The 13,524-nt window shown below is 37.1% G+C and overlaps 1 protein-coding gene across 2 annotated transcripts in view; it reads right to left on the reverse strand.

Annotated features, from left to right (window-relative positions):
* Positions 1–13,524, reverse strand: part of mmp16a (matrix metallopeptidase 16a (membrane-inserted)) — a 53,661-nt gene that overhangs the window by 12,976 nt on the left and 27,161 nt on the right. For both annotated transcript variants that reach the window (XM_066723313.1, XM_066723314.1), the window contains 2 exons: positions 6,620–6,781; positions 1,482–1,699 (listed from right to left, as the gene is read on the reverse strand). In XM_066723313.1, coding sequence (XP_066579410.1) covers positions 1,482–1,699; positions 6,620–6,781 — 380 coding nt within the window. The remainder of the gene's footprint in view (positions 1–1,481; positions 1,700–6,619; positions 6,782–13,524) is intronic.

A 13,524-nucleotide genomic window follows, 5' to 3' on the forward strand; every position in this document is an offset into this window, starting at 1 on the left:
CATTTATCTATTAATCTAACTTAATGTTTCAGTTTAATCTGTTAAAAGGATTGGCTGTAGTAAAATCTTCTTTTTTTTAATTAAGCTTCTAGCTCAAGGAGTTTTCCCCCCTTTTAATCCTTTTAACTTTCATTACAATGTGACTTCAATTAAATTAAATGTTAGTGCTAGGAGGAAATCTTCCTTCAAACCGAAAAAAGCCAGCCATCGTACATCGTTCAGCCTTAAAAGTCTCTTTCATTATGTCTGTGAATCTCCATTTCAGATTAATTCAGTCGCATGTATGTTTTGATTAGTTTTATACATATTATTCATTAAACTATATCTGTTTCTCACTTGTTGAACTTGTTGAATTGTTGAACACTGTTTAATTCAGCTTAGAGAAAAGGGTAGAAGTATTTCTAGGTTTGGCATATGAGTCTCCTGCTGAAAAAAAATATACCAGGAAAATTCAGTTTTTATTAGGATTGGACAAAGTTACCTCAGGAGAAAGAGAAGCCATGATTCCATCTGATACCACTGTTAAAGTTAAATCTAATCAGTTCCATATTGTAGTCGAATTCAAATCAGATAGTTCATCATTTTTTTCAATCCATAAAACAAGACAGCTTTAGGAACAATATACATTTTATTGGATGTGGGTGTGGACCTTACATATTGCTTGTCAGCACATCTGAGACTAAAATGACTAAAGAAAAAATGGTTTCCAACAAGGGAAAGATATTTCTTTTTATAACACGCATATGCTAGCATTTCCCCATCAGTTTAAATGTATGCTTCAAAAAAAAAAGGAAAGTCTACCCTTTAGCTCAGAATCCAGATTAATAGGTTTTCAAATTTCCTGTATTTTTGTTTCTTGAAAAGCCATTTTCCCCTGCCGGCCTCGTTCCCCTGCCAGAAAGGTGTTGTGTCGTTGTGGTTTTCAGGATGTGGAAGTTTCCAGTCAGACCAAGGTCATAGAGCTAATGACAGACTTGGACACTTTTCCTGGAGGGGGTTTCTGGCTTCCTGAGTTATGAATATGTTACCTTCCAATTCCTCCAACTTTCTATCGCTCCAAAAAGCAGAGATGAATCATAGATATTGGCCAATTACATTGTACTGAACTCAGAAATACTGGTAAAGAAATAAATAAAAATGCTTTTAAAGCATAACATATGAAATCCATATTTCTCTCCTACGAAAGGTCAGTTAATCAAGCGAATGTGATTTTTATTTTGTATGCATTTATTCTCACTGGGCAAAAGCAAACAATGTCTGTTTTAGTAGAGTTTATAATCGATACTATGAATGTTCTACATATATAAATTAACACTAACCTTATTCAGTTGATTTTTATAGACTGAAGGCTGAATTCTGAAATGCGATATAGCAATCAAACCACACATCATCTTAATATCAATTATGAAATAGAGTACATAGCTGTATGTTTGACTGATTTATGAAATGCTGCTCCAACTGTAGCTTCTCCAGCCTCCTACCTTAAAAACAAACATCTCTCTCCGTAGAATAGCCAGCGTGTTGAAGCTGCCATCACAGATGTTGGGCTTGGCACTGGGGTACGAAGGCTTATCCCCTGTGGGCGGCCTCGGGGGCCTGGTCTGCCGGTCGTGTTTGCGAGGGTCCGATGGGGGGTTGGAGCGTGGAGGAGGCGCGGTTGGCAGGGGTTGTGTGGGCTGTAGAACCTTGTCAGGTGGACCTGAAACCAAAAAGCAAAAACAAATTACAAAATAGTTCTGTTTGAAATGATGTGCCATTTCCAAATACCTACGTCAACACATCCCTGTTTTTAATATTTGGCAAAGCTGTGATTATTTATCAATAGCAACACATTTGTGCTGCTTTGGAGTCTTCGTATACATAAAGGAATGGTAGTGTTGAGAATTTCTAGGAGTGTTATTTTATCAATAGAATCTGCCTTCTCTGGGGAATAAGGAGTACCAAAGCCTAATTTACCACAGTACATGGTGAAGGTGAGTGTGTGGGGGTGTATATTGTGCACCTTTTCACTGAAACTTTTCTAGATTGACTGGCTGAAATTGAATTTCACTCTTCTGTCCCTGCTGACTTAGCATCAGTACTTTCTTTTGCATGCTCTGCCTAGTTGAGACTTCAGACCTGCTTGTATTGCCTTCCTTTGCCCACTTGCTTTAATATCAAGAAGAGCTCCAACCTTAACCCTTTCCTTTCCTCATACAGAACTGAAAAGACTTGTGAAGAGAATGTACCAGAATGCTGTATACAGTCAAAAAGTCACTAACTATGTGGTTTCCTCTCAAGAATGAAATTGACACTGCTAAATAGTGATACTGATAAAAAGCGTCACAATAATGTTCAGAAAAACAAACAGACAGAACACATTTAATTTGAATAATTAGCATGACATATTATTCTTTGTTCACATACATATTCACTTTGTAAAATCCTGTATGTAGAAAAGATTAATTTGTTAGAATTGTACCCTAAATGATTAACAACGTAATTCCTTTTGAAATAATGACATTTATATGGGCTACAAGTACTGGCAGTATAAAATAAGCCAGAGGGGTTACATTCATGCTGAATTCATATCATTACTATTACTATGAATTCACTATTATGTTTAATTTGTAATTCCCTTCTATAATACAGAAAAAAACAGAAGATGTGACAAAGTTAAGCAATGAATTATATTTATATTTGCCAATGGAGATTGAAAATAACAGGTTTGTTAATCACGTTCTCTCTATCAAATTCAAGTAGAAAAAATGATGGTGATTTAATCACATTTAGAAAAAAAGATTCAGAAATAATTCCTGCTAGAGAGGAAATATATATTTATAGCTCCAGTAGATAAAATTATTATAAATCCCTTCAATTTAAGCCAAATATTCAAGGAGATTACAACCAATTACTGACCCAAATAGCTGGCTAATCTCTCCTGTTTATTTTATTAAATGTGTGATTATATAACTTTGTCATTCAAACTGTTGGTTTGATCTCCTGAGGTGAACTGCAGATGTGGAATATGCTGTGCTGATTATATTTTACACTGATTGTTATGCCTTTAGGTATTCTACACACCGGTGGACTACAAATACAAATAGAATGCGTTTTATTCATTGATTGAATCGCCTCTCTAAGGAATGGCGCTTGTGAGAAAAACAAACCCCCTGAACTTCAGCATACGTTATGCAACAAAACCCAAAAATGACACAGTAGTTGCTGAGCATCTGCTTAGCTAAGAGACCACTTTACCAAAACAATTATGAAAGCACAGTTTTATCCCATTCCCTGGTAAATATTACAATAAAAAGGTGTACTGAAGTGGATCTGAAGCAAAAGCTGATAAAGGATCAGCCCATTTTGCCTAGTTTGCTGTACAACACAGGGAATAAAACAAACATGACTGGAGACCAATCAATACTATCATAATGATCTAACTCTACATTATTCTGTTCACAAACATTTGTTGTTGCATGAATACTAACTGAGCATCCACTCGCCCCACGCCCCCCTCCCTTATACACTCTCTCTTGTTTGCCTGCAGGGCTGAAAGTGTCCCACTGTAGGTCATCTCAAATCTTAAATGCTATCTCCTCTGGCTTGCATCAACAGCTTGGCTACCCATCAGCTTAAGCTGCTGGTGACCTTGAAGCTACAAAAAGTGAAAGTTTGAATGTCAGCCCAGGGCTGTCGCTGCAAAACAGAAATGCACATTGATTTAACCAGGCTAGAGCCCATAATACATTACCGGGCATATGTACTAAGGTTGTGTTCAGTGCTTACTACTGTAGGGGTCTAAATTAAACCAATATGAAAAGCAAACAAGCACAGCACCTGGAAGTATCTATAACATGCATTTATTTTCTAAATAATTTCTGAAGCAACAAACATGTCTGAAGGGAAGGGTAATGCAGGTGATAGTAATATATTTGAGCCATACTGGACCAAAAGCTGTTAAATTTGGTTTAACTGTAAAGATCCAGTCTATTTCCTCAATAAGAAAGCAATTAATGATGCATTACTTAATTTAGTTACAGCTGGCTCACCATCTATTTCACTGATAATGACCTGACACTAATATGTAAGGAGCTACTGTCTCCTGTCCAACACAAAATAATGTAAAGGTGTATTTGATTGGAAATTTTGTACTATTTTATTAAACTCTTTTAAATAGAAAAACTACTTTCTACTCTCATGCTGCAACTCTTGCATTCTCCTGTTTCGTTACACTTATTTGGACCTACATGAGCAAACCATCCGCCTCTCTTCTCTCTCAGCCCTTTACATTTCAGTCATTGTTCTTTGGTTGTTCTGTATTAACCTTCTTATGTGTTTTAGTGTGTTGTCTCCCTCTGTTAACCCCACTTTTCCAATACCCAGTGTTAGGATCCATTCTTTTTTGGATTCTTCGTTATTTAAATAACATCATCTTATCCAGGATTCTCGAATTAGGGTGGCTCTGTCTTTTGTTCCACCCATGCACATTACAATGGTATAATTAATAAAATAACAGCAGGTTAAATACTAACTAGGTTAATTACACAACTGAAAGATCCAGTTGCAATGAAAAGCAAAGGGTTTAAAAACGCAGGTCTGTCAATCCTACTCTATACAGGTCTTGGTACCTAGTTCTTTCTCACAGCAAAGCACCAATTTGCTGGTATATCATCCACCTACCTTTATCAATGCAACTTCTCGTAAAATTTTTCATTGGCTATGTATCTCTGCTTGCCTCTGATGTAAAACACAAGGGTTTCACCTACCCCTCTCTCCATCTCTCTGACCTCTTATCTTCAATCACTTATCTATCCTCATTTCACCTCTCATCCTGAAAGACTCTTCTGTTGGCTGCTTTGTTCCCCTCCTAACTCCTGAGCCCAATTCATTCTTCACCTTTGCTCCCCAGGGGTAGAAACTCCTACCAGGAAAATATATTCTAGGAATGAGTCATTTGTACAAAGACTTCACTAAATGTTTGTACACTTGCTGAGTCGCTACAAAGGTGACCTGAACAAGAGGATGGATAACCTTAGAGCTTCCCATAATATAGAAAATACTAAAGTGTACTAAGGCCTATATATTCTCCAATGCAGTGGCTCTGCATGTAGTGACACTTGAAAATTGTGCAGATTGTGCACTGAAGTGTACAATGTATAATTACTCAAATACATTAATGTACTTAGCAGAAGTGTACTTCAAATGTGATTGTAAAATACAAATGAACTTAATCTCAACAACTGCAAAAATTAGTAAATGTACAGAACACTCATCTTCAATGATATAATTTGCAACCGCCATTGCCGTCTTTGCCTAATCAGGCCCTTGGTGTACAAAAACTAATTGGATCCTCTTTATTTCCTCAATAAGAAAGCAATTAACGATCCATTCAGTATTACCCCATTCAGTTATAGCTGGCTCATCATCTTTTTCACTGATTATTAATGACCTTACTTTAATATGAAAGGTGATGCTGTCAACAAAGTACACTGCTGAAACTAATTTAAAGGTGTATCTGATGAGAACCCCTGTAGTGTTACACAAAACTATTTTACATCTCTCAAACTGAGGCAATCAGCCGGGATCAGCCATTCATTTGGGATCCTGCTTTGAGTGACAACGTAATATATATACATATATCATCATCAGCCTATATTAATCAAGTTCTGGATGGAGACCTCCCCAACATAAATAAATAAATACATCGATAAAGATTATAGTCCTGTCTCACGGTCAAGCAGCGCTTCATCAGGATTATATATATATATATATATATATATATATATATATATATATATATATATATATACATAAATGTAACTTAAGAACATCCGTACACTACAGCGTCTTCACTTCTATGAGGTGCTGGCCCAAATAAGGCAACTCCTAACTCCTGAGCCCAATTCATTCTTCACCTTTACTCCCCAGGGGTAGAAACTCCTACCAGGAAAATATATTCTAGGAATGAGTCATTTGTACAAAGACTCCACTAAATGTTTGTACACTTGCTGAGTTGCTACAAAGGTGACCTGAACAAGAGGATGGATAACCTTAGAGCTTCCCATAATATAGAAAATACTAAAGTGTACTAAGGCCTATATATTCTCCAATGCATATATATATATATATATATATATATATATATATATATATATATTATGAAATATGCATTAGTATATTTGGACTGAGGCATGCTGGGAGAGCTCTCCTCTGGACTAGATGGTGGACTGATGGAAAGTGGGTGGGAGTGGATACTGTATAAATAGTTGCATGTGGGAGGGAGAGTTTGTGAAGTTGTCCTGTGCTCCCTGTTCCCCTCTGTGTTGATCCCTGGCCGGGTCAGAGAGAGTCTACCTTTCGCCTCAGTATGTATCTCTGTAAACAGACTGTTGCTGAGTGCTGTAAGTGCAGTTAACGACTAAAAGGGCAATTCCTGTTTTCACTAAAATACAGTGTATCCCTTTGCTGGAAACCCAAAAGTCATATTCAGCATTCCCTGAGGAGGAAGGCAAGGAGGGTTTGCAAGGGAAACATCAACCCACACGTCAGATGTAGATAAGACCACAAGATTTACTGATCGCCATGAATTGGAACATATCCCAATTATGCTGAATGGGGAGATGATATGACTTCATACCGTATATTTTCTGGATTCCCTGCAGATCATCATAAGGCAGCTTGAAGTTTTCGGTGTCCATGTACTGGTAGAAAGGGGCCATGATGGCAGTGGGGTCGTTGGAGTGTTCAAGGCCTAGTGCGTGACCCAGCTCGTGGACAGCCACCAGAAACAGGTCATTTCCTGCAGAGACATAAACAGGGGCAAGACACGTCAGCAAAACCCACACTCACACAAAAGACCCCACTTGAACAGAAAACAACATAAGCAGTTCTGCACAAAATGAGTAGCCGCCTATTTTATGGTATTTTTTCTTTGGGTAGTTTTACACTGATACTGACTGTGGTGATTGACACTTAAAATTGAAGAGCAGCGGCAAGAGTCTGTATAGATTAATCAGCACGGTGCAGAGAAAATAAATCAGGGAAGCTGATTGTCAGAGGTCACATGACCACCTTTTCAGGGTTTATCTTGTGCTCTCGCTAGCTGAATCAGTTTCCCTCATTTCCTTCCTACTCGGTTGCTTATTGCTGTTCTTCAGTTGCAATTGTCAATCACCTCAGTATTTTTCTATATCACTCCCAGAAGAAAACATCTCAACAATTGTGTGATTGTTTTGTGCTGCAGTAATCTTAAGGGTTTTCAAAGCAGTTATACTCAGACACATTGTGGTTATTAAATAATATGTTTTATAATACCTAACATCACACACAAACACACCGTTAGAGAGTGCTGATGAATAACCCTTCAAGTACCAATACATCTGAGCTAGGCTTACTCAGTGAGAGTGCTCTGGTCATAAGAACATCTTCCAGTTATGCTTCTTAAATCAGTGACTCTGGCAAATGTTTCAAAGGAAGCCTGTACCATATAATTAGGTTAGTTAAGCCCTTCATTTTAAGCTCAGTGCTCCTTTAAACCAAAGGAAAGCCCACAGCAATGAAATGCTTCATATGCACATTGGGTCATGATCTGGGCTAAGATTGAATGCTTTTGACCACAGAAAACAGGCATGGTTTCATCAAGCCACATCATCAGATTATAGCTTTTTATTCTATACCAATGCAACTTAGAAAGGCACAAATAATGTTTTATTTTAGCAGAAATGCTTCTGTTTCTGTCTTCACGTGATTAGTGTAGATAAAGTTGTATTTCTACAGGTTGGTCAAAATATCTAGAGTATGAAAATATCAGATCTATACATAAAAAGGTAAAAGGGACTGTATTATACTAGTTTGATATATAAAACTGATATCTCAAAACATTACAGTACTCTATACTGAAATACACAGAGACAAAATTGCAAAATGCCCATCAAATACTGTCAGATAATCTTTTACTTTTATTAAAAACAAATCCTTTAAAAAAGGGTACAAAAGTGTGTGCAAGGGCAAGAGAGATAAGTTGGAAAGTACTGCTGTTAAAACCATGTGTTATTTTATTTTAATCAACATTTAGGAGAATCATTTCTCCACTCTAAGGTTGAATTTTAATCCGACAATTCTGGACCCAGAACAAAAGAACACAAGAATAGTGTTGTATTGAAATTGTACATTGAATACAATACAAAGAGAGTAAAGCTGATGCTTGAATAGCTGCAGATGCTCTAGCAGTCCTTCAAATGTAAAATGGTGAAAAAGACAATTAGACTAAAACTAAAAAGCCTCCTTGTCAGACCCTCTGGAAATTTTGGAGTGGGGGGAAGTTGGCTTTGTTTTTATTTGAAGGGGAGGGTGTTAATAAATAAAAAACTAAAGGAAATTGATAGCTTTGTCAGTCAGTCCCTCAAAAAATTGTTAAGATTGAATTCTTCAACATCTGAAGTGGAACAGAATAGACAAGACTAATTAACTATACACTATAAATGGATAACTGCTTAACTGCCAAAGCAGGGGGTCTTTTTCCTTCATAACTATTAACACACACTTCAGGCAGTAGCAAAAATGCATAGCTGAGTAAATGATAATGCCATTAAAAAACATTAGCCCCCAGATGTGGCTTTTAATTTCAATTACCCCTGTCACTACGAAGAAGCACCAACAAGAATACCTGCATATATGAAATAGTTTTGCACCCACAGCTTAAAAAAAAAAAATCCTTCTTAAAAACAGCACATCAATCACTAAGATACAAAAATCTAAAGTCAAATAAAACACAATTCAGTAATGCTATTACTATACAGATGTGATGTATGTTGATATGCATCTTATTTTTTCCATGTTTGGGCTTCTCCTGTTATGAATGTCTTCCTTTCCCAGTCCAGTCCTTCTTAAACTGTCTATGTCAAGTGGTTATTAGTGTGGTTGTGAAGAGCCACAAACTTGGTCACAACTATCTGGGAGGGTTTGTCTGGGAAGATCATCTGTCATTACATGTTTTGTACAGGAGGAACCAAAGTCAATGAGAGATGTATTATTTATTGCAAGTTATGTATTTATGTTTTCAAATAGATTCTTCCCACTGGCCTTGATGGGGTTTTTACATCCTCTCTGGGAAGGGAGTGAGCTACATTTGTTCTCAATGGAAAACAGGACTGGGTGATTCATTGACAGGCACCATGTCAGACAGCTATCTTCCATAACTCTGAACCATTCAGCTGGGAGAATGCTTAAAGGTGAGGCCCATATTCATCACTTATTGAACACTGTGATTTGTACAATGTGAGCTGGTAGCAGTGCCACCACAAATAAGCATACAAAATCAAGAGGTATTTACAAGTGGCTTTATTATGATTTTTCCTTCTTCTTCTTCTTCTTCTTCTTCTTCTCAGACACTTGAAATCCAGTGAACGATCAGTAGAAAATGTCTTGTGAACATTCCACCCAAGACTTGAATCTGCCAACCAATTGCAACTTACACTTAATTTAATTTAATTTACCATCGGGTAGACTGAGGACATTTCTGGCAAAACGCAAGCCACCATCAAGTATTGGGTCTGGACATTGGGACTGACAGTTTCTTTTTTATTATTGTTAATTTAATTGAGGCCTTTGTCTGGAAAAGCATGATGACATTTACAACCTTTCATTTGTGTTGCATAACAAGAAAAAAAAAAACACAGAAATATAAAAATAACCAACTAAAGACACTAAGAACAGTATGTTTTACCTACCACAAATATGTAAATACTTCTTGTCTTCTTGTTTAGTTTCTGCATCACTTTGGGCTACACAGAATTTGTGGGCTGCTATATGTAAATGCTTCCATTGTTTCCGTCATAATTGCGGTTATTCGCGAATAGAAGGACCTGCGTAAAACCTTGTTTTTCAGACAGATTGAATATCCCCCTATAGCCCCATTTTATTTTTCAAAGGATGTTTGGATTTTGAATTTGAATCTCATGGTGGTTATCTAACGTTCGTGGAACAGAGAATACTTCAAAATGTTATTCATTACTTAGCTCAATGGCAGTCCAAAGACATGAATTCACAGCCAAAAACGCCAATATACAAGGATAGTGTACCTTTAAAACAGACATTTCGATGTTTCAAACGTTTTTTAATCTTAACTAAATTTTGAAAGGTCAGATAAACACAAGTAAAATAATGAAAGAAACACGTAGACTTTTGTTTCTGGGAAAGATAATTTATTTCCAAGTAAATTTAACAGAGAGCCGAGTGTTCAGATTCTTAGTATTTTTTGTGTTTCCTTCATGCATGCCAACTAGATCAGGTTGTTCTGAATCCTAGACCTGGGTGCAAAGAAACAAAAATGTGACTTACACAGTACTGCTTTTGTCAGTAGTGGCACCTTTTTCTATAATGCATTGTGCTTTATAAAATATATTATTAAAAACTGGACTATTATTAGTAGTTCTAAATGTCTCTATCCCGGCCCTTAATTTACAAATTATGTTTTTGTTGTAAAGCACTTCAAAACATCATGCCTACTCAAAAAATGAATAACGTGTGAAGGTCCAGAGATTTCAATGTTTTTTAAATATAATTTGGCATTGCATTATCATAATGCATTAACCTGTGCATCTAGTATATTCACAGAATTCAATGTCAATGAAGAAACTGACACAGAATGACACATTACTCTCAATGGATTCAAGGTTGCATTCCTCCACTGAGTAAACACAGCTCTTCGTAAAGAGGCCTGCGATACCAGAAATGCAATTACCACAAGCTTCTTCTAAAAGGGTCTCTTGGAGTTTCAGGGGGAATCAAGGATTGTGTTTTAGCCAAAGAGTCATTGAAGCTTTATCTGACCTTGGCACATAACATGTGTTTTGAATGCAGCAGAATTACCATTTTAAATATTACCCTCCTGCCTGAGTTAAATCTATTCACACAACAGGTCATTTCAGATGCACTGCACTATCTTTGGCATGTATTGCAACTGCACTGATAATGATCAGGTTTAGACAGAAAATAAATAGCTGTGGTTAGGAGTTAAAAGGCTGCACACTCTTATCAATGGATAAAATCCTCCTGCTGCCTATCAGCCACAAGAAGCAGGTTATAAATAGCCACCAAGGACATCTAAATATTTTTAATGTCCTTTTTTGGTTACGTTTTTTTTTTTATAATTATATACATATATATTTAATAGAAACAGTGTCTTTAGCCACACACTCATTATAGAATGAGATTATAGAGCTTGCATCCATGTGAAAATAATGTGATATATTGTAACACTTGTAAATCGCCTTATATAGTAATATAGCACCATCACCTCCTGAAGGATTGAAGGATTGAGTGCACAAATGTTCTTTCTCTACATACATGTGACAATTCAAAATCAAAACATTGCTGTAGCTTCCAACAGTGAACAGTCAAAGTTGTAGTACCTGCTTACATAAGACTGCCATTCATATTTTTTATAGTCCAAGAACTTCATGCAGATCCAGGTACAGCCATTCATCAGAAAAAATACACGATAAGGTAAAATCGACAGGCTGCATAAAGCAAACTAGTGATCTATAATGCTGCAGGTTCATAAAAACGAGTCAAACCAACTTCAGGGATAAGGCAAAAAGGGAGAAAACAGAGAGATGCTTAACTGACTGCAGTTGAGGGCAGTGCAAGAGTTATACAGGTCTAACAGCACTGAAGCAATACCTTTTCTTGTTAAAACAAAAAAAATTCACAGTTTAGATTTAAAAATAACTTCAACCCCCACCAAAAACAGAAAAAACGTGATTGTTGCTGAATGACATTTCTGCCTTTCCTGTGATAAGAGAGGGGGTCTGTTTGACCTTGGGCTGTCTCAAGTCTCTCAGGTCTTGATTACTCCACGCAAAGATGCCATTTCTTGGAGAGTCAAGGGAAGGGCAAATCCCAAAGGTAGTCTGGTATAAGGACTTGAGCTTGCTGTCTCTGCACGGCTGAGCACAGCAGCCAGCGCGGACTCCGGGGTGCTTAATAAAACACTGAGGCGGTGATCTAATCGCACAGCTCCTTCAGCTCCTACATAGCCCACTCTCCTGTGTGGAATACAAAGGTCTATACTGTGCTTACAACCTGCGAATGCTGCTATTGAATCAAACTCAAACGGGTCTTTTGTTTGCTTCGTTTTTGTTGGTATTGTTTTCTTTTTTCCCCGATGCACAGTCTATACCATCTATATCATACCATATCTAGGCACTCATTAGAGAATGACTCTGAGCTGTTTAGATCCAGGGATGGGTCTCTCATGGTGATTGGTATATAGAGGACAAGGCACCGGATTAATACTTCTGGTACGACTAGGACTCTTAAGCCCACTATTTTCCTCCCTATCCATATATTTGCAATTGAGTGCATAACACATCACAGCAAGGGCACTAATACACACTTTTCCTTTCCCTTGATGATTTGATCATGTGTTCATGTTTCCAGATAAGCACACCAATTCATTCGGCTTAAAGTATTCTGGGTTTCATCCTTGAGATTTTAGCAAATACAACACATCCGTTCCACTGCATATTGTATAATTCCAGCAAATCCCTTGAAATACTAATAAATAAGGTGTTGTTTGAATTGAACTGCATATTATTATTATTTACTACTAGTACTAGTAATAACAATAATATGAAAGAAACATGGGTAAATGTTTATTGTAGTCATAGTAATGTGAGAGTACAAAAGGTGGAACTGGAGAGACACATTTATACAACTAGAGCAATTTAGTAAAGTACTTTGCTCAAGGATATAAGTAACACTGACTTGGGCATGGGGTGCTGAGCCCTAACTACTACTCTGTGCTGCCCCCAATAACTCAATGTATACAGCTATACATTTAATCATGTCTCTTTATTCTGTTCTCTCCAGTTCAGAAATGTTTGCTGTCTAGTGCTGTTATCCTCAGGGAGTTTTTGACAAAGCAGATAAATGGCGCAGAAAGAGATAAAAGCTCTGTGCTTGGATTTCTGGGCACCAATATAAATGTACTGTTAAATGTGACCTATTCATTTCCACAGTCTCTACATCACTGTCAAAATGGTTATACATTAATGCCCTGACCTACTTTTCTTGCTTTTTTTTTTTTGATAAGCAGGTTTTGCTTAATAAATAAGGCATGTTTCAGACAGAGAGGCCAGCAGTACAGAACTGATTCATGTCTGGGACAGCACCTACTATAGCAGTGAAAAAAGCGAAAAACTGAACATCAAAAATATAAATAAACAAATACTGTAGCAACAGTTGCCAGCAAAAACAAGTTTCATCCTGATGGTAAAATAATATCCTGGGAGACGGGGGATCCTAAGGGACAACTCTCAAGGGTAGGCACTGATTAAGGCACAGTAATAGCATGGTTTCATTTCCCTGCACACCAGGGTTATAGACAAAGCCACGGAGGACTGAGAGCAGCAAACAGACAATTGTTCAGGAACGAGGAAAAAGAGTCATATGAGTGGACACGTGTGGATGTACAATGTTTGATTGATAAAGATAAGGCCTAAAATCACAGATAGCAGGACATGGTTATGTATAACATGT

This window comes from Amia ocellicauda, chromosome 2 (genome assembly GCF_036373705.1).
Source record: "Amia ocellicauda isolate fAmiCal2 chromosome 2, fAmiCal2.hap1, whole genome shotgun sequence".
In the NCBI taxonomy this organism is placed as follows: domain Eukaryota; kingdom Metazoa; phylum Chordata; class Actinopteri; order Amiiformes; family Amiidae; genus Amia; species Amia ocellicauda.